The 27,086-nt window shown below is 45.8% G+C and overlaps 1 protein-coding gene across 1 annotated transcript; it reads right to left on the bottom strand.

Annotated features, from left to right (window-relative positions):
- Positions 1-2,139: 2,139 nt before the first annotated feature.
- On the bottom strand, positions 2,140-26,856 carry LOC108638723. The gene is made up of 10 exons (XM_018067728.2): positions 26,531-26,856; positions 24,792-24,854; positions 23,260-23,313; positions 21,087-21,256; positions 15,528-15,723; positions 11,983-12,077; positions 10,855-10,975; positions 8,578-8,795; positions 6,536-6,621; positions 2,140-2,313 (listed from the first exon to the last, which is right to left on the bottom strand). The coding sequence occupies exons 1-10, from the start codon at positions 26,727-26,729 to the stop codon at positions 2,160-2,162; spliced, it is 1,356 nt and encodes a 451-aa protein (XP_017923217.2). The 5' UTR covers positions 26,730-26,856; the 3' UTR covers positions 2,140-2,159.
- Positions 26,857-27,086: the final 230 nt, after the last annotated feature.

Genomic DNA, 27,086 nt, shown 5'->3' with positions numbered 1-27,086 from the left:
TGTGTAAAAATAAGGAACTTCCAAAGTGTGGATTTGTCTGCTCCTAAGGCAGATGTTTCACACAGGCAGGTGAAGGTGCTCCAGCAATGCAAGGCTTACTTACCTCAAGGGCTGCAGAAGCAGGCAGACAACCAGCCCAGGCCCAGATGTCAGCACTGACACAGTCCACATTTGGAAAGCTGATTTCCCATCCTATTGCCTAATCCCAAATCTCACGGGGAGAAAGGATGATGTTCCTTTTCACTTCCATGGCTCAACTCCAGCAGTAAAGACTGCAGCTCTGCTCAGACCACGAGGATTTGAAATCCATGTTCGTTTAACCCTCCTGAACTTTGCCTGGTATCAGGATGTTGCTCATTAGCTTTGCCCTGGAAAGCCTGGCTGGTATTTCATAAACTCATTAGCAAGAGATCAGAGGCTCAAACATCATTCCTTGGGCCACCCTTTGAGGTTCAGGTTCCCTGCTGTGCTTGCTCCTCAGATCTCACTCTGATTCCTGAACCTACCCCGGATTTGGGAGCCAAAGACCCACTGGAAAACAAACCTGCTGTTTGTACCCCCAACAAGATGTGCTGACCCACCACTGTCCCAGGACTACAGTCCTGATCTAAACTCTGAGCTGCTGAGAGCAGCCCCTGCTTCCACCAGCCCCAGAGGGATTAGATTCCACATCCCAGGCTGTCAGAAGCAGGGAGAAGGGCTGAGCATATTTGCTTTTTCCTCCTCTCAGCACAGAAGTGCTCTAAGCCTTTTCCTGATAGGCTGATTCCCCGGTGCCGGGAAGCAGAAAGGATTTTATGTCAGGCAGGGATATGTAATGTCCTTTCAAAGCAAATCAGAAGCCAGCCTGGACTTGCTGCCCTGTCACATTCCTTGGCAACAGCCTGGCACCCTGGCAGCAGGCAGCACTGAGCTGTGACAGCCCTGCAGAGCTGTGCAGGCAGAGCTCCCAGGCACTGCAGCGGGAGCAATCCCAGCCACGCTGGGAGAATCCCACTGTGCCACGGGGAAAGAGGCTGAAGGCAGCAGCTGAAGGACTTTGGGGAAGTTGGGGTAGTTTTGACTGTGTTAAAAGAAGGAACACAGACTTCAAAGAGGGCTCTGTGTCTTTTAAGGCTCAGTCCTTAAAGCACTAGTCCTGAAGGCAGCAGCTCTCATGTGTTATATGAGGTTACAAGCACAACCTCGCTCTCCTGCTGGGTTTTTTTGGAGAAGCAAAAGGGATCCAGAGGAGAGGCTTGGGCATTTGCTGTAATTTCTCACTCCCTCCAATTCTTTTATCACAGAATCACAAAATGGCTTGAATTGGAAGGGACATTAAAGATCATCTCATCCCACACCCCTGCCATGTCGTCCCACACTCCCTTCCACCAGGAGTTTATATCTCCTAATCCCAATTCTTCAGGCACTGCCTCCTCTATCCAAACCTCTCCTTTGTTTTGTTCTAAACTTTGATGATTACAGCCAGAATTTTGAATGTATTTATGCAGTTTATTCCCATTAGCTGCCCACATGTCTGGAGTTCAGTGTTTCCTTTCTTGGGATGAACTACTGAGAAAATATTCAGCCAACCCATCCCTGGAATGGCTTAATTTCTCTTCTTCCATTTGGATTTGGGCTTCTGAAACATAACTTCCAGAACATAGGACATGTGCCAGCTTGGCCACAAACCTGAGTGAACATCTCCTGTCACTAATTTTTGACAAATATCACAGTTATTTGAAACCCTTCCCTGTGAGGGTTGTGAGGCCCTGGCACAGGTTCCCCAGGGAAGCTGTGGCTGCCCCATCTCTGGAAGTGTCCAAGGCCAGGCTGGACAGGGCTTGGAGCAACCTGGGCTAGTGGAAGTGTCCCTGCCCATGGCAGGGTGATGGAATGGGATGGGCTTTAAGGTCCCTTCCAAGTCAAACCATTCTGGGATTCTGTGATATTTTTTTAAGTGTTGATTTTTGAGAAAAAATAACTGAATTGCTATGGAAAATATAGAATCTTTATCAATATCTCCAAGTCTTTTGATTGAAAATTGTGTCACCACTGTAATATGGGAGACAGTTTGACAGGATTTTGGTCCTGTCTTCCTCAGGTTCTGGGCTCAGTGTAAGCCAAGGCTTGGGGCTGCCACAAGACACCACCTCTGTCTCACAAAGCTTATAATTTTTCTAAAATTCAACCAATATTGACAAATTCCATTCATCACAGGGGCACAAAGGACACATATCTGTACCATAAACTTCTCTACTTGCCTGATTCTCATTCTGGGGATAAAGGAGATGCTCTGCAGTGTTCAGGATGGACTGCTTCTGCCAGCAGGCACTGGGGGGAAAGAGGAAGGGAAGGCAGTGTTAGTTTGCCCTGTCAGCTGTCAGGGAGTGCAGATGACCCAGCTCTGAGGAGGACTGTGCTCTGTGCCAGCAATTCCAGCCATGGGCATCTGCTACTGAACTTCTTTACACAGCTAAATCCTGGGTTTTACAAAGCCTTGTATAAATGGCTTTGCACTATTAAAATATAAACCTTCAAACTAACAGTTGCATAATGGGGGCTCTGGGGCAGACATGTAAGTGTAGATAGTTAGCTCTGTGCAAGACCCCTGTGCAAGGGTCTTGTTCTCCACAAAGATAATCTGGGTGTTGTACACGAAACCCAGGACTTTCTGAGCTGCAGGGACTGCCTCACTAGTCCTTGTTTTGCTCTGTTCCTCCTCAAGCCACACACGAGCTGATCCTAAAACGTATCCAAGAGAAATCAAAAGGCATGGTACAAATTTCAAAAGTGCCTTTTAAACTGACTCTCTGCACACTTGGAGCCTCAGGCTTGAAAATTCTCCAGAGGCTTTGGACGCCACTCCCTGCTCCCTGCCCCCATATCCAGGTATTGTGCTTGGCAACAGTTTTCCTTTCAGTGGTTTTCAACTGCTCTAAGATTTTACACCCCATGTGTTCATTTTTTTTTTTATTTCTACACCTCCTACCCCTCCAAAGCTCCCCGGGATGAGCTTCCTATAGGGATAACATCACTCCCTGCTAACAGCAATTAACACTGGGAAGAATGTTCCGTCAGGAAGAATAACATCCAGCTAAGTTCCTTAACACTTGCCTTCTGTTCTGATTGCATTACATTGTTTAAAGGCAGAAAAGCAGAAAGCCTGGCCTAAACTCTGATTTTATTCTGCTGCAGTGTTTTGGGTGTTTTTTACCCAAAACCTGCCTCCTGAGTTCAGTACAATGTTAACCAGGTGAGCTTCTAAGTCCGTGCACAACGTATATAGGTCCTAACAATCTTACAGGCATCTGAAAGTACTTTTTAAATGCTTAAAACCATAGAGGAGTAATCACTATGGCACCAGCATCACCTATTAAGGCAGCTAAATCTGGTTTGTCATGCATAAAAAGCAGAGCATGCCTTCCTTCCAGGAGCTGCTTTGAATCCACTGCTGCACATTCTTCCCTCTGCCACCCTGCAGCCAGGAAATGTGGCTGTGAAAACAAGTTATGGCAGGGAAAATTCAAATGCTTTAAAGTGAGATATCCAGGCAGCCGGATGCTGACAGAACTAGAAAGGTAAGTCTCACATAATTTTTCCTTGTCTGTGGGGTAGGATTGTGTCACTTCCTCCTCTGGGTTCTCCCCCTGGTTCCCACTGCTCCCAGGCTGAGCTGCAGCTTCCCCTCACCTCTTCCAAACACTGACTTCACTCTGCCCTACGAGTTAGCCTTGGCACGTGCCCAGATTCTCCCAGATTCCTGCTCTGGCTCCACTCTTGGCAGGCAACCAAACTCACAAGCTGCTTTTGTGTCCACACCTGCACTGGTTTTGTCCCTCCCTCTGTTCTTCCTGCCCTTTGGTGCAGAAATAATTCCTTCATGGATGTCCAGAAAGCAGCCAGAGTGGGCCCTGCTGCTTTCTGCAGCTCCTAATCACACTTAGGAGGGTCTGGGTCTGTCTTCAAACCCCCCAGGGACTGAATGTCTCTCCAGCACTACCAGAGCTGGCTTAGGGAAGCTTTAATAGTCAGAACTAGGAGCAGTTACACTGGCAAAGACCACTTTGCTCCTCTCAACACCTGATTCCTCCTTCTTATCAAGACCCATCTCCGACATCACATCCCAGGCTTTCATGCAGATGGCAACATTCCTCCCCTGGCACAAAGAAATGTGCCTCAGCTGTGAGTCAAGTCCCAGGGCTGTAAAATAATCCCTCCACCGTGGTGCTTCAGCAGTGCAGCTCAAATTCAGGCCAAAACCTGGGCAGGTCGTGGCAGAGAGAGGGAAATAAATACCCAGTGACTTACACGGTACAGAAAGGGCTGATGGAGTTGTCAGTGTAATTAACCTCAGGGGTTATTTAAATTGAAGATGTCTTGGCATGAAGTGTCCTTAGTGAAGTCAGGCTGGGTCTTCAAACATATTGGCAAAGCAGATTTTAAGCAAGGTCTTGTGAGACAATAAGGCCCTGAGCTCCTGTTGGCTGAAGCTGATCTACCTGAAGATGTGAGCCTCCCTCCTCCCATCCTGGGACACACTCTCCTGCCCCTCCCTTCCACAGGCACCAATGATCATGAAGGCAAATATGGGTTTTCTGTATGAAATGGCTGCCTGATCACTGGTTCTGGCACCAGGGTGAGAGGCAGAGTGGATGCTGCCACTTGAAGTGCCTCTTGACAGCCATAACTCATGCACATGTATTGTGCAGTTCAGCAAGGGGCTCTGTACAGAGCAGGATGAGAGGTGAAGGCACAGTGAGACTGGAACCTATTCCTGCCCACTTCCTTCTCAGCCCCTGGGCTCCCTGGTGAAGACAGGAGAAGCCATAGGAGGTTTCTCTGGAGGTGCTGCCTTGAGACTGAAGCTGAAAACATGTCAGGCCTACAGGAGAGGGAAGTGCTGGGCTACAGCTGGTCCTGCTAAGCAGCACCCATGACTCTGGGAAAAAAAGAGAGGTAGGAGGCCTTGTACTGGCAACCACTCTCCCAGAATCACCCCAGTGATCTCTGGGATTCCCAACAGCTCAATTTTCCCCTGTAAACCAGGAAAAAAAGTGGAAGAAAACACAGCAGAAAGGTCTTGGGGAAGTTACTCTTTGCCTCCCTTTAGTGCTGTGCCTTGCAGGGTGGAAGGTTTGGGATGTGGCTCCCAAGGATGTGATTTTAAATGAATGGGAGCAAAGTCTATATTTTGCAATTACCTTAAACACATTTTTGAAAACTTACTGCTGAACTTTGTTCCAACCATTCTTCCTAGGTGTGGCCCTGAAACATTTCATCAAAGTATGACAAGTCTGAGGTGCCTACAAACGTGGATATTCAGCTTTGATCCCCTTGATGCTTGTAAACTCCATTATCCTTGGATACTTATTCCTGTTCCACTGACAGCATCATCTGGAAGTCCTCCAGATGGTCCAGCCAAAGTCAGGGCAGTGTTATCAGTGTGGCTCCTGGCCTGCTCCTCACTGAATTTGTCAGAAAACACCCTCCTTGCTTCCCCTGCCAGAGGAACCATGTGCACAAGCTACACATCCCATTGCCAAACACCAGCCCCTGTGCAGGCAAACCTTCCCTCTGGGGAACAGAGGGTTAATTGCCCTGCTAATCACTCCGTTTCACTAATCAGTCCCTGCAGAGGGGTTCTGTTTGTTTTTCCAGCCTTGTACATTCTCTATCCAACGTTTCTGGTGATTTATTTAAGAGGCTAATTTTGATTTTGCTCTCTGGCATTTCAGTATTTTTTTCATAGCAAACATAAAATCTGCTAAGATATTTCTCCAAGGAATTTTATTGATTCAGCAGGTCTATTCCCAACGCGAGTCCTTATTTCAGAATCCCCTGTGTTCATGGAACCACACTGCCAAACCTCACAGACACTCCAGGTCCTTAAACAACAACACAGCTTAGTATTTAAGGTCCTGAGTAGAGGACACATGACTTGGAAAGTGTGGGATACTCTGAGGTATTGTGACCCTCACAACAAGAAAGACATTGAAGGGCTGGAGCGTGTCCAGAGAAGGGAATGGAGCTGGGGAAGGGGGTGGAGCACCAGGAACAGCTGAGGGACCTTCTCACTCTCTCCAGCTCCCTGACAGGAGGGTGGAGCCAGGTGGGGGTCAGGCTCTGTTCCCAAGGAACAAGGGAAAGGATGAGAGGAAACTGCCCCAAGTTATGTCAGGGAAAGTTGGAAAGTTTAGGTTGGATACTGGGAAAGTTCCTTCATGGAAGGGGTGGTCAGGCACTGCAACAGGCTGCCCAGGGTGGAGTCACCATCACTGGAAGTGTTCAAAACACACATGAATGTGGCACTTGGGGACCTGGCTTAGTGTAGTACATGGTGGTGGTGCTGGGCTGATGTCTGGATTTGATGATCTCAATGGTCTTTTCCAACCTTAGTGATTCCATGATTTGATGATTAACAAGGTAACTGTGAAGAACAGGTTGCCTTTGAGTGGCACCTGCCCTCATCAGAGCTGGAATTACAGGAAGGAGGTGCCCCTCCTCAGAGCACAAGCTCTGTAGGGGTGTGGGGCAGGGCCATGTCCTCTCTTACCTGTCCAGCAGGGAGCAGAGGCAGGTGACAGCATTGTCCCGCTGTGCTGCCAGCACCAGGCACAAACCATCCTTCAGGAGGGAACACTGCAAGAGAGGCAAGAACAGAGCTTTGGTGCTGCTCTTCACTCAAATGAGTCTAATTCTGGCTGATGAACCACTGACAGCACCAATAACCACCTGTGTGTTGTGGGAGGGGCTGGAGCCACAAGGCAACAGACTCTTCCAAGTTGAGAGGATCGTGTCTGAGCTGTTATCCGGCTCCTACAGCTCACTGTTATTCCTGCTCCCCTCTCTCAGAGTGAAAATAAGCAGGGGGTGTTATTCAGTCATTAGCTCTGCTGGGAGCAGGAATAGGGAGATAAGGTAAATGTTGAGATGTTGTAGCAGAAGCATTCATTACTTGAAGGAACCCACCTCCCTTCCAGCACGGGAAAGCAAAGGCTGTAACATTCACCTTTAGCTCAGCAGTGCCAGATCCTTCTGGAAGCACGCCAGCTCTGCCCAGAGTCATTAATCTCTGACAGGAGGAAGGAGGTATGGCTCTGCCCCACACACACTGATTCACTTTGTCATTCCTAGAGAGCTGCACATTCCACGTGCAGGGGGATGGATCCTCGGGGGACCCTCGGGAAAAGGAAGCAGTTCTTACAGTAATTGGCTGCTAGATGTAATTGCTGTTCCATATAGATGTGCTTCAAAGGGATGTCAGTTTAAAAAATCACAACCTGAAAAGGTCTTAGCTGCTGTTATTACAGATAACACCTACAACTGAAAGGCTGGAAGCACAAATGTGTTTTGCAGAGGGGCTGCTGTGGTCTGACAGCCCTTGGGTGGTTGTTGATTTGCTATTGCCCCTGGTTTACCCTGTGCTGCTGACAGCACTTCCTTGTACATTCCACCTTGATGCTTTGCCCTGGCAAGGTTCCTGACATGGTGGGCTTTTCCTACACCAAAACAGTCTGGGCCCAATATTTGGCTGCTGTGAGGCAAGGCCTGCTCAGCCCAGCAGCACAGCCCGTGCTCCAGCCTCGTGAGCACCTGCACAAGCCCCACACTGGGCTGGAGCCTGAGCACCCACTAACTGAGAATCCCAGAGTGGCCTGGGGTGGAAGGCACCTTAAAGCTCATCCCATTCCACCCTCCTGCCATGGGCAGGGACACCCTCCACTAGCCCAGGTTGCTCCAAGCCCTATCCAGCCCTAGGGATGGGGCAGCCACAGCTTCTCTGGGCAACCTGTGCCAGGTCCTCACCATCCTCACAGCCAAGAATTCCTTCCAAATATCTCATCTAATCCTGGTAGTGGGAAGCCATTCCCCCTTTTCCTGTCCCCCCAAGCCCTTGTAAATTGTCTCTTTCCATTTTCCCTGAAGGCTCCCTTCAGGTCCTGGAAGGCCACAATTAAGTCACCACAAAGCCTTCTCTTCTCCAGACTGAACAATCCCAATTCTCCAGCCTTTCCTCATAGCAGGGCTGCTCCATCTCTGTGATCACCTTGGTGCCTCCTCTGGACTTGCTCCAACTGGTCCATGTTCTTCCTGTGCTGGAGACCCCAGAGCTGGAGGCAGCACTGCAGGTGGGAAATCCCTGCCTAGGACTCCAGGGCACAGTCCAAAACATGAAAGAATTGTTCAGCATTGTAGTAGAGGATTAATGAGGTATGATTAGAGAAAGGGAAAGAGAAATTGTATTTATATGGAGAAACAAGACAGGAGACAGCAGCAGAACACATATAATAGTGCACCGATGGGTGAATGGAATTAAATGTTCAATAAATAAATAACAGATGGGCAATTCCCACTAAGGATACACTCACATGTAATGATGTTGAGGTTGGGGTCAGTGAGCCAGCAGGGATATAGGAACACCAGGGAGGGACACTGCCCAAGTTACTCACCAGAGGTGTCAGAGCTCAGAGGCAGTGCTGGAACACTGCTACCAAAGCAAGTTTGCTCAGAGCAAACAGCCAGCTTAGCACAGCAGGGCATTAAAAAGCTCTTCTTTGGGGAAGGAAGCAAAGCCCAGCTCCAGCTGTTCCATACCTTTGCTGCCACACTGCCCTTGGCCCTGCTGAGTGTCCTGGAGATGCAGAGAGCCTGTGGCATGTCCAGCACGGTGAGACGAGCTCCAGTCACCACAAAACCTCTGCCAAGAAGCTCATCCAGCAGGTCCACGTAAGGTGGGGGCTCTGAACCCCGCAGGATTATCCCAGGCAACACGAGGCAAGTGCTTTGGCAGCGGGTGTCCAGCAATGGCTGACCTGATGGGAGAAGAGGAAAACACTTATTGGGTATCTCCCCCCCTCTAAGTGATTCTTCCCTGCCACGGACATGGAAGTGGGATGTTGGAGGCACTCAGGAGTTGTGATGTGGTTTGGGATGCTCATCCCAAGCTGCTGGACTGCTGCTGTCTTTGTGTCCCTATCTGGAGATCACAAGACAGCAGTACTGACCCCATTTCAGGAGTCAGACAAGGACAACTGCTGCTTTGCTACAGGAGACACGATTCCATTTCATTTTTTTCCACGCAAAGAAATCTGTTAATCCAGCTGCTTTTATAATCCCTAATGTAATTCTGCTCAACATACGTAAGACTTAATGTATTTCATATTTTCCTCATGATAAATCTGTCTGTCCATTAGGCAGCAGCTCTGTGATAATTATTTGCTGGAAGGAGGTTTCCTTGTGTGCAAGAGCTTCCTCTAGTGTTCAAGATGAGCCCAGAACGTGAGTGATGTGTCTGCCTTGCTGGAGGCACTTACTATATCCTGCCTGACAGTTCAGGGATCACGTGGACTTGCTTTTCCAGGACAGTAACTCTTTGAAATACATTTTCTGAGACACAAAAACATCAAGGCTGTACACTGGCTTCCTTTTTACTCTGCTTAGACATCTTCAAAGCAGAGATCCTCATGTAGCAAGAAATTAAGGGCACATATTTTGAGATTTGATTCCAACACTGGGTTGTGCAAAGCCTGCAGAATACCTCTGCTCTCTCCACAAGCTATTTTGTTTATTTTATTTTATTTTATGCAATCTCTTATAAAAATCAAGAAGTGCTTCAGTCACAGCAGACCTGTGCTATAGGCCCAGTTCTTTCCCATTATGCAGTAAGATAATGGGAGAAATACCAAGTAACAAATACCTTGGGAAAAAGCCTCCTTCAGAGACCCCCTACCCAAAGTGACAGCTCTGCTGTCCTGAGGGCAGAGGCCTTGACTTACCACCCTTTCTCTGCACTTCCACATGTGCTGCCTCATGCACCTCCTGGTATGGGACTAGTGCCCCAAAGTCCTGTGTCAGGAAGGGTTTAAGGAGAGATGTGATGGTCTGTAATTCTGTAGCATTTTTGTCATACTCCTCTCTCAAGTCCACAACAATCCTGTGGTTCCACTGCTGCTGTTGATGGCCACAGTGACCAGGTGCAGCACAGAACCATTTTCTGAGCTGCCCACATCAGTCACACCAGAACTCAAGCTACAGGAATGAGAATGAGCCAGTTCCAAACGATTCTATTCCCCAGTGAACACCACAGGGATGCTTTACTTGATCACTGCTTGTTTGTAAAGGCTTGGGATCAATCCACAACATCCCAACATGGCAGCATCCCCCTGTGTTAGTGACACCTCGTGACCTGAAGGATGCTGTATCCCAGCTGTGTTTACACTTGTCCATCAAGGCAAATCAACAGAAAAGGCTCAGAGAAGCTGCTGCATCCAAGGGAACTGACAGCCTTGCTGAGGCTTCAGCTCCACATCAAAGTCAGCCTGGCAATAGCTGGGAGTCATTTTGAGCTGGCAGCTGCTCAGCAGCAGTAGGAACTGAATGAGCTCTCAGTCCAGTTTCTGAGAGTTTGATGGCTGTGCTGCCAGCAGCACTCCCTGCATAAATTGTTATCCATCCACTCACAGAACAGACTGCCTCACCACCACCCAGCCCACCCATGTCCTGGTGTCCTTCCTCTCCCAGGGAGGCTTTGAATGGACACACAAACCACTGTGGCCAAAGTGGTGTGAGACACCTTGTAAAAGTTCAGGAGGGGAACGTGTGCTGTTGCATCCACAGCTGTGTTGGCAGTGCTTGTTCTGCTGCTGTTAAGGTCAACTCTATATTTAACCCCTAAAGCACTGGCAGTGCAAAGGCCCAGCAGGTAAAGAGTTAAATGGCTGCACTCCCCTGGAGCTGTTCTTTGCAGCTCAGAGCTGTCTCTCCCTTCTGAAAGGACATCAATACCAAATCTTGCTGCCACCAGATGGTTTGTCTTGCTGTCCAATTAATCAATAGCAGTCCCAATCTGTACCAGGAGTTAGATTTCCTTACCAGGACTGCATAGCTGCTCAGAGCCCAGAACACTGGGTTTTCTTCCTGGCTCACAGTTTAGGATCTTGTGCTTCTTGCTGACTTCCAGACTGAATATGGGGTCACGTTTCAGGTTATAAATCTGCAGGAGGGAAGGGAGGGAGAGAGAAGCAAGTCACATGAACACTGCTCCCTAATCAGGAGGGCTAACACTTCTGAAGGATTGATTCAGGCAAGCTGTGAAGCTTTTGTTGCTGTTGTGTACTTCTGTAATTGCCAGCCCAGAAAACACCTGCTTGTCTGCAGATACAAGAACATTTTGCATGCATTTTTCTTCTTAATTGTGGCTTAATTCAATACAGGATCTTGTCATCCTTTTGAAAGTCTTTCTAAGGTCTCTGCTCCCAGCTTTTCCAGGCCAGACTCTCAAAATCTGTGAGGCTGGCAGCTTTATCCAGTGGATAAGTAAAGCTGGGGTGTAGCAGCTCCTTCCTGTCTCTGAATGAACTGGCACATCCAAGTGCCCAGCAGAGCCACAATGCCCTGGGCTGAGCTGCACAGGGACAGCAGCCACATTAGTGAAGCCTGTTACAGATGTGGCCAGCAGCATCCAGCTCCAGAGCTAATCTCCTTGGACTAACTCAGCTGGGTCACCTCTGAGCCACAGCAAGGCTCAAACATTTCCATCACTCCACTGAGCATAACCAAATCATTATTCCATCAGCAGCCATCCCACCTCAGCTCCGCTCCTGAACGACACAAAGCTGGTAAAAAATCAGCCCCTGGGTCATCTGTGCTTAGCAGTCAGGGATAATGCTGCTATCCCTGCTGAAAGTAAATATCCCCCTTCCAAATCAATGTTGACCATGTGGGAGCTTTGCTCCTGAAACCCTGAGCCCTCCTGAATTTCCAGCCCAGGGTTCTGAACAAACAGATCTGAACCAGCTCTCCTCCACCAGCTCTCTGGGTCAATACAGAGGGAGCACAGTGTGGTAGGAACATCCACAGGAGAAGGAAAACTCAGCAGCTGGTAAAACACATCACAGGCAGCATTATCTAAAACATAATAGGAAAGAAGTCATGGGACAGCAAGGCCAAAGCCACTGCTCTGACACAGCAGGATAAACCCCAGGAAAGGGCAGATCCTACCTCTTCTTCCTCCAGTGTCTGACAATTGGCACAGCACAGCCCTTCTGGGAAAAACAGCTTCATATCCCGGACAGCCATTTGATAGGATTTGGAGCCTGAGAGATAAATAAAATGAGAAGATTCTCTCAGGCTTTGAATTAAACATTTTCTCTAGACTCACACTCATCTTTTGGAGAGATTGATGATGTGCAACTTACTGAAGTAATTGCTTTAAAGGCCAGCTGTTCTGTACAGTAATAGCAAACGTTTAAAACCATTATATTTAGAACAGTTTCATTGCCTCCTTGGTATTTTGATTCTGTCCTATTATCACTCAGCAGCTTCTTCATGTAAACAAGACTCCTATTTCCTAAGAGTATAGTCAAGGGAATCATGTTAAGGAGCCTGTGAAGCCCTTCAATACCAGCTCTAAATCCCATTGTTGTTCCTTTGCTTCTGGATCACATCAGGCTGATCTTACTGAAGGAAAAGAGCTAGTTAGTAAAATAAATGTACTTAGTAACAATAATGCAGGTCCTAAATAGGCTGGGGGGGTCTAACAGAAATCAGAATTAGCACGAGGCATTGCTAATGGCAGTGTATTTTCTGTTCACCCGGGGTCAAAAAAAGTGAATTGAGACTAGAACAGGTACAGAGAAATGACATGAGGATGGTGGAAGGAATGGAGAATCATCTGAAGAGTTAAAGCTAAAAGACCTTGGCTTGTTTGACCCAACATGACCCAAAGCTGAGAAGCAATTTGATTTCTGATAAACACTCCAGGGTAGAAAAGGTCAGAGGTATAAAAAGAACTACTTAAAATGAAGTCCAGATAATGGCAGAAGAACAAATGAGCACAAACTGTATGTGACTATATTTAAGTTTGAAAATGTAAGAAGATTTTTAGCTATCAGAGCAGAGAAGCTGCAGACAACCAGACAAGTGGGGTGGATGCTTATGAAAGGGAATGTGTGATGGGATTGTCTGTGAGGGAATGAACTGATCTCAGTGACTTGAGAGGTCTCTCCAGGCTTAGCAGCTGAATATTTCCCTATAAAGCATCAGCGTTATAAAGCACTACTCAGGATGTGTTGAGATTCGTGGGTGGAAAATATTAGAGAGGGAAAAGCTATTTCTGTATAACTGGAGTCCACATAGTTTGTCAATGTGCTGGCACAGATCCATACTCCTGGGATACAAATACACAAATATCCTCTGAAATATTCCCACCTTTGAGGCTACCCAGGAAAGAATCCCATCTGAGAGCACTGTTTGAACTCCATAATTCCAGCTTGGTATGGCCAGAGCCCTTAACACAGCACTTTACAATCCTAAGGTTGTATAAGTCTCCTGTGTTTGAGCTGTGCTGGATCCTTTATGTACCTTCCATGTTTAAATCACTGATGCCATTAGAGGACACAAATGCTCCCAAAGTGAGCAACCGTAAAACTCTTGCTTTGCTCAAGGTATAACCCAGTGTAAGGTGCATACACCTAAGAGCTCTTTGGATGCAAGGAAAAGCACTGTACAATGACTTTCCAGGCTCCAGAAGAGATGAAAGTAAGGCAGGTTTAACTCTGCAGCTGAGCCTCAGACTTTTAAAGCTGTATTACTGCACTACCTGGTTCAATGGTCTCCCTGGAACCCAGTCTTCATATTAATTGAATTTCCCCAGTCACTTTGGGAGGAAACAGTGAGAGTTTGCTCTGCTTCAGGCATTAACTAAAGTTCTTCCTAGGCTGGAGCAAAACTGAGAAAGCTTAGTATTCCCTCCTAGGAAAGGAAGATGGTCTTACAGTCCCCCACATTACTCATGGAAAGCTCTTCCTGCTTAACTTGTAGGTAAATGTTTCACCTGTATCGAAGGACAAGCTCTTGGAGGTACAAGGGTTTAGGAACACTCCTTTCCTTATGGACAGACACCTCCTTGGCAGAGCAGCTGGGTCAGACTCATCAGTTAGCTACAGCTACATCCATTTTCCTGGAATGTGTGCCAGGATGGCTTTGTACACAATGCACATAGTCTGGTCTGAGAGCAGGTGGTGGCCAGTTCAGCTCAGCCCAGACTTCAAAGGTGACTTCAAGTCCCAGCCTAGGGATCTGAAGGGAATCCCAAAGCAGAACATCCAAGGGCTTCTCAAAAACAGTGAGCTACCTGTGACTCCCAACCTAATAGGGTGAGACTCAGCCTCTCTAGTCAATATAAAGTCATCTTTCACTGAGTTATGCTGGGGATGCTCCAACTGTAGCAGGTGTCTGAAGTTTGGGGTATATAGCACCCATTCTGAGTCATGACTGAGGAGTTCTCAGTCTCAAGGCAACTTGGATACACAATCCATTAACCTTAAGGGCAAAAGAAGCAGGGGCCAATAATGTAAAAGTATTGGCTAAAGAGCCCTGACCACTCTTTTTGTGTAGGTACATCCTGCTCTTCAGTCCCTCCCACAGATGAGATCCTATGGGATCATGGTGAGAGAGCTCTCTTGGCTCAGTCTTGGTCCTCAAGATTCCAATCTGATAAAAGAAGGTTCTGGATCAAGGGTTTGGTTCTCTTCCCCAAGCTGTACATGGTAGTACTTCATTACCTACCAGTTTTCAACAGACCACCTGATATGGATGAAAAGAGGGAGTGATTTCACAGCACAGAATACAACAGAAAGAGCCAAATAATCTAAGGAAAGTTCTGGGACTTGAGGGCATACAGTGCCTACCAGCTCACCTGGGTTTAAAGAAATTATTGCTTTATTATTTTTATATTTGTTTAACTACATAGAGCCCAATCAGGACAAAACACTACTCACAGGCAGTGATTTAACCCTTACAATTTTTGGAATAACATCCTTCTCTCCTTGTGGCAATACCCTTTGTTCTCTACAGGCCACTCTCTCCAGGGGTGATTCCCATTTTCTCATCCTTCACACACACACAGAGTGCAGCATCCCAGTCCTTCCCTGCTGGCAGATAAGCTGTGATGGTTCAGCACTCTGAGGGTGCTGACTGCGTGCTCTGCTCAGGTGCCAGCTGGAAAGAGCCTCTCCCAATGGAAAACAGCTGAGTTTACCTGCTTTCCTCAGTCAGAGAAATTCTTAATCACCTCTGTATTGGTCCTCAATGTTTTGAGATGTTACAGAAACTCAGTATCTTAGAGTCTTTAATTCCTCTGTGAAATCTGTGGGAGTGGGCCAGTGGGTTATGGAGACATCAGGAGGACACACACAAGCAGAGAAGACAGATGGGTTCTTGGGGGTAATTACAAAATAACCAAGCCAAAAGTACAAAGTGACCAAGCAGGGAAGAGATCAAAGGAAATCTATTATGATGGAACACAGATCTAGGGCTGTTCTGGGAAGAAACCTTTTTGAAATATATCCTCTAGGAGAATATTTTATATCTGGAGACACACTCAGCTCAGCCATCAAGAATACAGTGAAAGCTTTCTAGGGAATAATGGTCTTCACTGCCTGCCAAGGCTGGATCTGTAGTGACAATGCAGGAGGGAACAGTACATTTTTTTATTTGCCATTTGCATATCTGAGTCTTTGGCCTTTTCTTTTACAAAAACCTACCATAAAATCCATTGTGGACTGTGCTGGTGCCATACTGAGCCCTCCAGAGGCAGGGATCTACTGCTTGGGCTAGTTCAGGATCCTCTGGCCCCAGGAGATCCACCAGCTTCTTCACAGCATTTGGCCTCTGCAGACACAGCACGAGAGCAGTGCCTGAGGTGAGGTAGGTACAGTGAGCTTCTAAAGCAGCAGGATCCTGAAAAGAAAGAACAGAGATGGGACAGTTATAAGGAACAGTGTTGGAAAGCACTGGGTATATCTCAGCTTTCCTTTGGCTAGGAAAAGTTGGAAGTAAGCAGATCTTGCTTACTCCTTGCTTTGTGTCCTCTTTGAGATACATGCTAGTGGTCTCTGAAGGCAGAGTTTCAAAATATACACCACAGACACCAAGCAGGACTTGTGAGATCCACCAGGTTACAGAAGGTCTAATTCCTTTGGCGTGAAGGAACTCACATGGGTCAGGTGGGAGCACGGACACGGGCAGTATCACCAGGGTCCCAACTGCCCTGGGATAACAAGCCACATTTCATTGTTCAGCCAATATAAAATGATGGATTACAAATAGCAGACCCTGTCTCTGAAGGCAGAGTTTCAAAATATACACCACAGACACCAAGCAGGACTTGTGAGATCCACCAGGTTACGGAAGGTCTAATTCCTTTGGCGTGAAGGAACTCACATGGGTCAGGTGGGAGCACGGACAGGGGCAGTATCACCAGGGTCCCAACTGCCCTGGGATAACAAGCCACATTTCATTGTTCAGCCAATATAAAATGATGGATTACAAATAGCAGACCCTTTCTTTTTGTATTCATGAAAGGCAAGACACCCCCACCCACACACACACCCACACATACTCTGCTGCCAGGGCCGAGCTTCTCCTGGAAGATGGTAGAATTCCAGACACTAGGACCAGGACCACAGAGATTAAAAGCAGGAGGGTCAGAAGAGGGCCTGCAAGAAAACCATTTGCCCTCCTGGCTTTGCCACTGATGCTGTGATTTTACAGCACTTTTTCTTGCACCCAAAATTTCTTTGCTTCATAGCAAATTTCTCTACTTTTGCTTCTTTTCCAAGCATGGTCAGTTCAGCCTGTGACCACTCCTGAGCAGAGCTGTTCCTCTTGTAGCTGTGCTGGTCACAAGACCCTGGGAATCTTATTTTGCCTAAGGATAAGTGGAAATGCCAACTAGCAACCACTGTACTGGTGAGAGGAATCTGCTTTGAGTGCTGGAGACAGACACAGTGATGGAAAGGCAGCGAGTGCCTGGGGCACTTGCCATGGGCAACAGAGAGCTCATGGCCTTGCTGACTGCTTTAATCAAGGAAAACCTTGGAAAACCAGGCTTGTTGCAGATGTCTGGGCTGAACACAAGATCAGGGTGCCCAAAGCAGCTGCAGCCTCCCTCCTCCTGCCCCTTCATCTGAGTAAAGTGGCAGGAGCTGCTTCCCTGCACCCCACGGTGTGACAGCCAGCACTGGATGTTCTCCACACGTTACAAACAAGGGCATTTCCAGCTCCCTGCCTGAACCAACTCATGGTTATTTACTTTTTTTTCTAATTTTGGAGGAAATAAAAACAGGAGGGGAATTTGATTCAGCTGAATCACGTCATTCACAGAGGTTTTAATTCCTCTATTTTTTAATCTTCTAAAAGCAGCAGAGGATAGCAATTCTCTAGATAAAACATTTCTAAAAGCAAATCCTACCATTTCATTTAAAAATATGGAGATAAAACACTTCAAGGCCTTTTTTGCTCCTCCATCACGTGAAACCATTCACTGACTTTGACCCAAATCTTCTCACACTCGCCTTCCTCCTAAACTGCATCTCTGAGAATTAGGTTATAAGTTGAAAACCATGAGCTCAAGCCTCATATTCTCCCCTCTATTTGCAAAGGCAAAATGATCCATGAGAAAGCCCTCCTGTTCCTAAAGTGCTGAGTTATGTAAGGGACTGTCTGTGGTGTTTGTCAGTCCTTCTACCCCATGGGCAAAGGGTCATATCTCCAGTGACAAGAGCTCTGTTTGGGTGAGGATAAAGAATTTCAGCATGGCATAGTGTGCTGCAAAATTGTGACATTCATTCAGCTCTGCATAATACAAAATAATCCCTTCATGCTTGAAAATTTTGTTAGTTAAAAAGAAATGTGCATAATTCACTTTTCTATGGGTTTTCTCTTTGGGGGATGAAAAACAGTGATGATTTTCATGAAAACTTTCAAAAAGACTGATGTGACATATCAACATTCATCCATGTCAGAAACAACTGCAAAGAAAACATTCAGTTTCTGTTAGACCAGAATAAACGAAATTATGTTGCTCCAGAGCTTCTTAACAGTGATTTTAGATCTACATAACAAAACTCTTCTCTCTGTTTCCTGTCTTTCAGTTCTTCCCCAGCAAATCCAGGCACTTGGAGTTAAAGATGATGTTGTTTCTAATTGGTGAGTCAAGGCAATCCTTTCCTTCTGATACAGCTCCTCACATCCACTTCAGATGCCACCAGGCCAGTGCTGCCTTTATTCCCATCCTTTTTTCTCCCATCCTCCTTTATTTCCATCCTGCTTTCTCCAAGCTGTGTCCTTGTGGATCCTCGAGCAGCTGTGGAGAGGTTGCACATGTGCAGCTGCCTTGAATTCAGTGAGCAATTTTGTTGAGAGGAAGTTCCAGCTGTGCACTGGCTCGGGAGGATAACGGGATTAACAAGCAGCAAAATTATCCTTCTGCCTTTACTGCTGGAATCACAAGATAGGGTTGGAGAGAATCATTGAGTATTGAGTCCAGTGACCTGCTACTGCAGGCAATCAGATCAGGTAATCCCCCAAAGCAGGATCAGGTCCCACTGTAAAAATCAGGCTAAAACTGCCAATCTCCACGGGGCTGGATCTGCTGGGTAAGCACTGAAAGGAGATCCAGCCTCCAAGGGCAGAATTCCTCCTGGGAGCAGGCGCTTCTCACTGTCTGAACACCATCAGGTCGTGCCAAAAAACTGGGAAGACAATGTCAGCTCTATTTACCTGACCTTTGTTTTCTATAAGTGTTCTTAAACTTCAGATAAAACACACTGTTGTGGCTCCTGTGACTCGATAACCTCGTGGAAGAACGGAGCAATCCATTATTTATCACACGCCAAAGGCCACGCGCTGCTCCGGAGCTCAGTGTTAGTATTTAAATTGAAAAAGCAATCACGTAGCTGAGATCAGGCTGCTGAGGATATTTGTCAAGTGCATGTAAATAATACATTAGAAAGAAAAAGGAGATGTGAGGTAGTCTGGCTTCAGTGAATAAAACCCAAATTTGCTCACAAAAACTATGTACACACAACAAACTGGCACATCGCAGAGCACTTGGGAGTTTTCGAGAGGTGGATTTTGGATGAGGCTCCAGGTGAGGCAATAAAAGCCATGGAGAAAATTTCTAGAAGAGGCAGAAACACTGGCTCCATTTTCTTCAACAGGACATCTCATCATCATTGGTCTCATCCATACATATAAGTATCTCCAAGGGGTGTCAGAGGATGGTGCCAGACTCTTTTCGGTGGTGCCCAGAGACAAGACAAGGAGCAATGGCCATAAATAAAACACAAGCAGTTCCACCTCAACATAAGGAAGAACTTCTTTCCATGGCAGGTGGCAGAGCCCTGGAACAGCTGCCCAGGGAGGGTGTGGAGTCTCCCTCTCTGCAGACATTGCAAACCTCCCTGTGTCACCTGCTCCAGATGACCCTGCTGAGCAGGAGGGTTGGATTATCCCCAGATATCCCTTCCAACCTCAGCTATTCTGGGATTCTGTGACATGCTAAATTCAGCAATTGCCACCCACATGAAGAGCCTCATTTTAAAACCAGCATTGTATCCTGTTGTATCCTGTTGTGCTGTAAACTGAGGAACAGATCAACACTGATATTGCTCCCATCCAAACACTGTATAAGAAATTCAGCTGGAAAACCAGCCCTGCTCCCACAGCTGCCATTGTGCTACTTACCAGCTGGATTTTCCAAATAACCCAGGCCCTGGAGCCTGCTGAGGCTTTCTGAAAATCTCCCTACTTATGCTGGGAGCTCAGCCTTTCCCAGCCCTCACCAGTGAAAGACTTTCTGACATGTTCTAAGAACGAGAAGGAGCCCCTGGACAGCAGAAACATTTCCTACTGTCAGTTCCCCCTTGCCAAAGGCACACTATTTCTCTGCTTTCCCTTTCAAAACCTGCTCTTTTTTTCCATGAACAAAACCCCAATAATCTGTAATGTTTACACTCATTAGTTACCAGCTCTTCAAGAAAACTAAATCAATGCTCAACAGCTGCTCTGGTGTGTTGGAGAACTCCAAACCCAAGATATTTTTCATGAAACAACCTCTCCTCACATTTACCCCACAAGTATATACATTATTTCCTGAGGATATTTGGACTTTTTAAGACATTTTCTGTTTCAGATGATCAAAAAAGCATTTTGTATTTAGCATTTTGTATTTGGTTTTGTATTAAAAAACATATTGGGAAGCACATCCCCATCCACTCCAACAGCAACTATAACCCTCTTACCAGTATAAATATTTAAAAATCAGATGCTTGTGCTCACTGCTATCACACAGAAAGTATTAATTGTTCCACAGTGCTGCCCTGGCACGTTCTTGTTTTCTTCTGAAAGCCTCTATCAAGAATTTCTTGGAGACAATGCTATAAACTTTCCCAACTTAACCCAACAACAGTATCAATTACAAAGGTTTGTTTTCTCTAAAGTTAATTGGTTACATGTCTTCATGAAAGCAATCAAATAACACAGATTTTCTTTTTCCCTCAAGGAAATTAAAAAAAAAATAAATAATCTAACTCCTCTCAAATGCCCAGTGTTCAGTTTCCAGGTTTTCATAATATCTGAACACTCAGGATATGTCAGGTTGAGGACAAAAATAATTTCTAATATTATAAAGAGCAGAAACATATCTATTTTTAGGTAATTAACACCCATAATGCCCCAAAACTTAAGAAGCCTTTTTATTGTCTTTTAGACCTCAGCAATGACAATTTTCTCTCTTTGCAGGCCATTTTTACAGAGTTGCTCACAGGCTCCTGGAACTCAGGAGCTGTGTCTCTGATGTAATCTAAGGTAACAGCACTCCAGAGATCCATATTCCCTGACAATGCAATGAGTGTTTCCCAGGTTTAAACACATGGAATCAAACCAGGCCCACGTGCAGGTATGTGCCCTACCTGGAATGACCCCGGGGAAGGATGAGAAGACACCTGTTTGGCAGGTAAAGAGTCAGCCCTGTGCAGATTCCTGGGAGGTCTGTATTCCCCATATCCTCCACAGTTTCATCTGGGAGGAACCAGGTCTGCTTCTTTATGGCATGTGATAAAAGGAACCCTGAGCATGTCAGCTCTCTCTGTGCTGATAAGGTACAGATCTGATTGTTCTGTACAGCTCAATTCCAACAACACCTCTGAAATCCCGGGTGGGAACTGCTGCCTTTTCCAGGAGTGGATTATTCACCACTTGACACATTTCCCCACTCTAAAGCTCAGCAGAGCCACGGATCTACCTGATTCTGAACCAACCTGTTTCACTTCAGCAGGAAGGAGTCCCAGAGCAAGGGCTGGTTCCAGGTCTACGTGTTTCATTCCGACCAGGGTGAATTTTTCCAGGTCTAGGTTTCTGAGGATCCTGGCAAGATTCTGGCTCCAGACCCTGGGTTTGATGAGCAGCACTGTGCAGAGGACCTGGGCTCCTGGAACAAAGCACTCCCGTGAAACACACAGCAGGAGTTGTTTACTAGCCTGGATGGACCTCTGGAGATGAGGTTTATGGAAAAGCTGGCATGAAGTTCATAAAAATCTGAACAAAACAGGTCCATAAAACGCCCCATGTATAAAGGATTATTTATTTATTTATTTATTTATTCTTTTGTTGGATTTTTAGTTTAAAAATACATCTAAAACAGTTAAGGCTTGGAGATTCTTTCCCCCCCCCCCCAGGAAATCTGCTCCAAGTCCAAAAAGTTTATGTGGCAGGTCTGTTGGATAAGACTCAAACCTTTCTATTATACATTAATGTTTTAAGAGGGATAAAATATTCCCTTTTACATTTTTCATGTGAACTGTAGAGATTATGTGATGTAATCCTTAAGGCGGCTATTAAATTCTTATCCCTGTGTTCTGTATCTTGGTTAGAGCTCTGTTTCAGAGAGGCACTAACAAGCCTGACAGGTCCCCATTAATGTCATAAACCCATTATAAATAGAATTGTGTTTACCAAAATTGACATTTCAGCAAAAACTTTCTGCTTCTGGCAAAGCTCTCCCAGCAGAGCTGCAGCACTATGAGAAGCAGAAAACAAACCAGACCAAGATAACTTCACTGTCTGATGGTAGAAAATGGATGTAAAGGCAGAAAATACATAAATTCCATTTTTAATGACAGCATTTTCGAGCTTTTAGTTTTGCTAAAGTACTTACAAACTAGGAGCATAGTTAATATTTTATCCTAATAACATCTCTTGAAGATTTATTGGCAACTGTTGGGTCAGAACCAGTTTGTGAGGCCCCAGGAACTGCTGGTGCTTAACCATGTCAATCAGCAAGAAGGAAGTGACAGGTGGTAAAACTGATCCAAGATTATCTGTGTACAAAATATGTCATTTTATGTTTCCTGTACACCCCACTACTCATTATACAGATGTCAATGCAACAAAGCATCAACAAGGCTACCTGTGATTGAATGTTGTTATTTTCAGGTGGCAAGAAACAAGATTCATGGCAGGGAAATACAGGATTAAAAATATAAAGGAAGATTCCTGCCTTCCCACTTGAGATGGAAACCTAACCCTTGTCGTGCAGGGAGCCCTCCTATTAAAGATGTGCTATTTTCTTCACATCCATCTTGAACAGAAAGATTTAAATGCCATAGCAACAGCCTGCAAGTGCAGGAAGCTGCTTGGATCTGCTGAGCTGCTGGGATCCACCTTGGCTATCTCGATGTTCTGGAAGTGCTCATTGGCCTCCAGATGTTTTTAGTCACCATCTGCTATGTTTTTTGGGTAAATATTCTCATTCTTGTGCTTATGTGAATCACTACTTGCTGCATATTTATGGACTTCAGGTGCTTCAGGAGGGATTTGTCTCACATCACTTTGCCAGGTTGGTTTGGTCAAAGACAAGTGTTGAAAAGAGGTGGGACACCTTGTCACTGAGGGTTGGCTTCCTCTCCTCAGTGATTATAAGTGACAAGAGTTAGACAAAACACCACTAACCACTGCAACAATTTCTGCTGATCTGGAATTACCAGAGGTACCTGTTTGGCAACCTAAAACCTGCCTGATTTCTACCTCCAGTTTGGCTGTTCAGTGGCCATCCCAGTTTCCTGGTTTTTACTATGTTTTTCTACTTTTTAATATTAATATTTTTTTAGATCCATTCCTCAGAGCCAGTGATTTCCCCCCCCAAAAAAAATTATTACATAGGTTTTCATTTCATATCAAAAATACTGTTTATCTTATATGCTATTTATATACAATACTTCAGACAGGTGTGTGACTTCAAATAAGTGTAAACTCAGGAGAAGCAGATACTAGATTTCCTGGCAGGCTTAGGAAAGGGAGGTTATCACTGCCTGTATTCCAGCCTCAGGAAAATGTTGGTATAATCCTGTTGCTTATTTTGGGCTGGTACATCCAGCTGAGTTAGTTCCACCAAGTCCTTATCAAATGACATTTTTCCATTTGCTCTTCTCTCACCTGTGTGCAGGTAGGCAAACAGGGACTCTGCACGGCCTCTCCAGCTCTCACCCACTGAAAAAGAGAAGCAGAGAGACTGGAGTGAGTGGTCTGTGCATTCCTGGAGAGTAACTGGAGGATGTTGCCATCATTTCTACCTAATGCAGCCAAAAGTGTTATACTGGGGCATGCATGGCTTGATTTCAGATGTACTGGGACACCCTGGGAAGTGTCACATTTCCACCCTTCTTCACTGAGCCCAAGGGCATATGCTGAATAAGACTGCAAGTACAAGTCCTGTGGGTTCTTGGGTACCTTTTCTGGGATTTCAGGGAGTGGCTAACAGTGGTTTTAAGCCACCTTTGTGCTGCCAGTACTCCACAGTCAAGTTAGAAGCCTTGTGTCCAGTGTAAATCCCAGAAGCTCAGGTGTTCTGTTTGATATCCTCTCCTGTGCCCTTGGAAGCCAAGAAGTGCTGTGGATTCTGAGTACTGAGCCCAGCTCTGCTGATAAAACCTCACTGACACTCCCCAAACAGCCAGGAACGACTGCTCCAGTGGTTCTTCATCAGAGCAGAGCAGGGTGAAAGGATCTGGTGAGTCAGAACTTAGGACAAAAGCCTAGAGAAAAATGTTTCCTTCAGTCTAATGTAAAACCTGCAGTGACCTGGAGAGGTGAGGAAAATTAAGGCACTTCATGTGAAGTGAGAAATTATCTAAATCTAGGGCACAATGAGGAGAATCCTGCATCAGATTAATAAAAGACTTCCTTTGCCAATGGCTGGCAAGTTCAGCCAGTGTGACAACAGAAAACTACAATCTGTTCATCGAAACAAAATTACCATTTTTTGGGTATTTATTACTGTCCAAAATCCATGTATTTCTACTTCCCAGGACAACGTAGCTGGAAGGTGTCTAGCCAAAGTGTTTTTCTTCTAATAAGACCTCTTTCTCTTTCCACATGGTTGTTGTTTATTTTGACGGAATTGTAAGAGCACAAATCGGTGGAATCAGCTCCCAGATCCTTTCCTCATAACTTTTTAGCTCCCATCCTCACAGTACCAATTTTTTTCTTTAGGATTGGGGTTATTTGAAAGGATCTGTGAATTCCATGGTGATCTGGGTGGCACTGTGATGTACATGACAGGGAATGCCCATTCTGCTCTGATTTGTCACTCACTTGGGCAATGGTGATCAAGACATTTCACCTCTCTAAAACATAATGCAACTCATCTTTTTTTGAGATCAACATCTGAAAAGAGCTGCTAAAAAGCAGGCATTAATTACTCTTCCAGACTAATTTCCACAGTAACCCTACACAGGTCACTCTCAGAACTGCATAGGAGAAAGGTGATCTGGCAGTCCATCTTCTCCCAGCACCAAGTGGACCCATCTGGCCCTAATTTCCTGGGATTAGGATGTCTAACCAAAGGTTTACTAATCCCCTTTTAATGGCTCTGACAGAGGACAGTTATGGTTTCCTTCAATCTATTTAAGAGCATAAGTTAACTTGTTCATATCCAAGAGGCAACTGGTAGGTATTTCTGGTCTTACCTTCAGCCCTGGACCTCCTGCCAGGAGGTGGCAGGTATTTCATGGCAGGGCGGTGTTCTGCATCTGTAAAAGGAAGGAGATGTATTTTTATGGATTGACAGATGGGAAACCTTCACTGTCTGGGGGTAAGGGGTGACAAAGGTAAGTTTATTTAGCAGTGGAAATGGCAGACATTTGACTTGCTACAAAAGTATTAAAGAGCTGTTCTCTAGCACAAAGGCCTCTCCATTCCTCCCACAACAATAAAAACAAGAGGAAAAATGTAATGATCCTATAAAAGAGAGAGTGCAGGGTGTGGAAGTCATGTCTAGCTGTGCTCCTTTGTTCCTGACAATGGCTTTGGTGGGAAAGGCTGGCACTGCCATTATAACCTCCCTCAATAAACTGAGCTCACAGCTCTGCTTCCCTCTTATCCTGCCTTTTCATCTCAAGATGACTTTAATCAAGGGCTGCAGTGCATGAATTCTTACTAGTTTATACACTAATTTGGGATGTCTGATGCCTCCATTTCTGGAGGCCTCCTCTTCTTGCTCACCAATCTCACATAGAACTCCCACATAGATCACTAACAAATCTAACTTTCTATGAGACTAAGCTAAGGATCTTTTCCCAGACAAATCACATTTTCTTCTTTCTATTCCTCACAGCCAATTTGTTACTCCACACTACACAGGCACAGAGTGTTTGACACAAGCATCTAAGTTTGTGTTGACAACAAAGGACCTTTCTTCCCCAAGGAAAGATAAAGGAAGAGCTATAAATTCAAAGCACGAATGCACTTATGGAACTGTGTCACTGCTCTGCAGTTGATACATGGTGTTACCACAATCTTGATTTCTCTCTGCTTCTGACTAATCACAGAATGGTTTGGGTTGGAAAGGACCTTAAAGGCCATCTCGTTCCAACCCCCTGCCAACCTTCAGAAGTTGGCAGGCTCAGAGCTGTTTATCTCTGGGTTTGAGGAGTCAGGCAGCCCAAAAATGGAGGTGACATGGCAAAATATTTCCCATTAAAAGAAAAGAGCGGGAGCTTGTAGTCTGTTGCTCCAAAACATCCAATACCAATAACCCCACAGTCTGCACAGTGATTTAGTTTTAAGAGGCATGGCTATACATCTCTTGGTACAGGAGCAAGTCTACTGTGCTGAAAGATCGATGCTGGCACATATCACTGAAACCTGAGAAGCTTTTGACAACAAAGGTCTCCATTCCTCTGTTCATTCTCATCCAGGATAAAAAGAAATTCTCAAGAAATCTGCTTTCTTCAGGTCCTGCACATTGGTCACACCTTCATCCCCCTGAGTACAGGGCAAGGCCGAGGCATCAGGCCCCAACAAGTTTGGCACCACAGTCAGTGTCCTCTTTAGGTGGAAAAGGTCTTGGCCCTGTTCTTCAGGTTCTCTACTATAGAAATGTAAAATGCATGGTGTTATTTACTGGTCCTGCCAACTGCTCTGATATCTATTCAGTACTTATGGAGCACCTCGAGATCTTCAGAAAGGGCACCAGGCCAAGCAGAGCCACATTAATTTAAAAAGCCAACTAGCAGATGCCCTCAGCTGGCTCCTGCTGATTTCATAGCCTTCATCAGAATTCAGCCAAGTACAGAATTTAGCCCCAAACTATTAAGTTTTTCTGTGCCTGAGAAAACCCATAGCATTGGATTCCTTTGTCCAAGTTCAATCAATTCCCAAACACCTTATCCCTGAGGATAACATAAATAGTAACAACATGTCTTACCGGCTACAAAATCAGCCTCTGTGAAGAAGAGGATGGCTTGTCTGAATGTCACCTCTGGAGTCAAGGCCATTACTGCCTGTGGGAGACTTCCACTTGTGGTGAGCTTCTCCCTACACTGTGTTAATCCCTCCAAGACTCCTGCAAGAGTTTCGTAGGCATCGATCCCCCGGAACAGGCACACGAGGACGGGGTTGGACATCAGTGTATCCAGGCTCCTCTGCCACTCAGTATCCCCAGCCTCAAAGGGGGTTATCTCTCTGGCCTGCCATCGAGTGAGGTGGGGCAACCACTTCAGGCCTAGGAGCTCTAATCCTGACCCAGGCTCTTCTGCAAGTCAAGAGAAAAGTGTTCAGCATCAGACAGCAGCAAGTGTTTCATGGGAGCTCTGTTTGCTTTTGGAGACAGATGTTCTGACTTCACACTGATTTTTTTCACTAGACAAGTTCCAAAGCTGCTTCACCACCACCCATCCAGAATGGACTGTAATGCAGATATAGGAACACAATGGGAAAACCCACAAGATACAAATGCTAGGAAATAACATTACATTGAAAAG

The sequence above is a fragment of the Manacus vitellinus genome, unplaced genomic scaffold, assembly GCF_001715985.3.
Source record: "Manacus vitellinus isolate BGI_N305 unplaced genomic scaffold, ASM171598v3 scaffold_12_pilon, whole genome shotgun sequence".
NCBI classification, from domain to species: Eukaryota; Metazoa; Chordata; class Aves; order Passeriformes; family Pipridae; genus Manacus; species Manacus vitellinus.
This window is presented reverse-complemented; position numbering and strand designations above follow the sequence as displayed.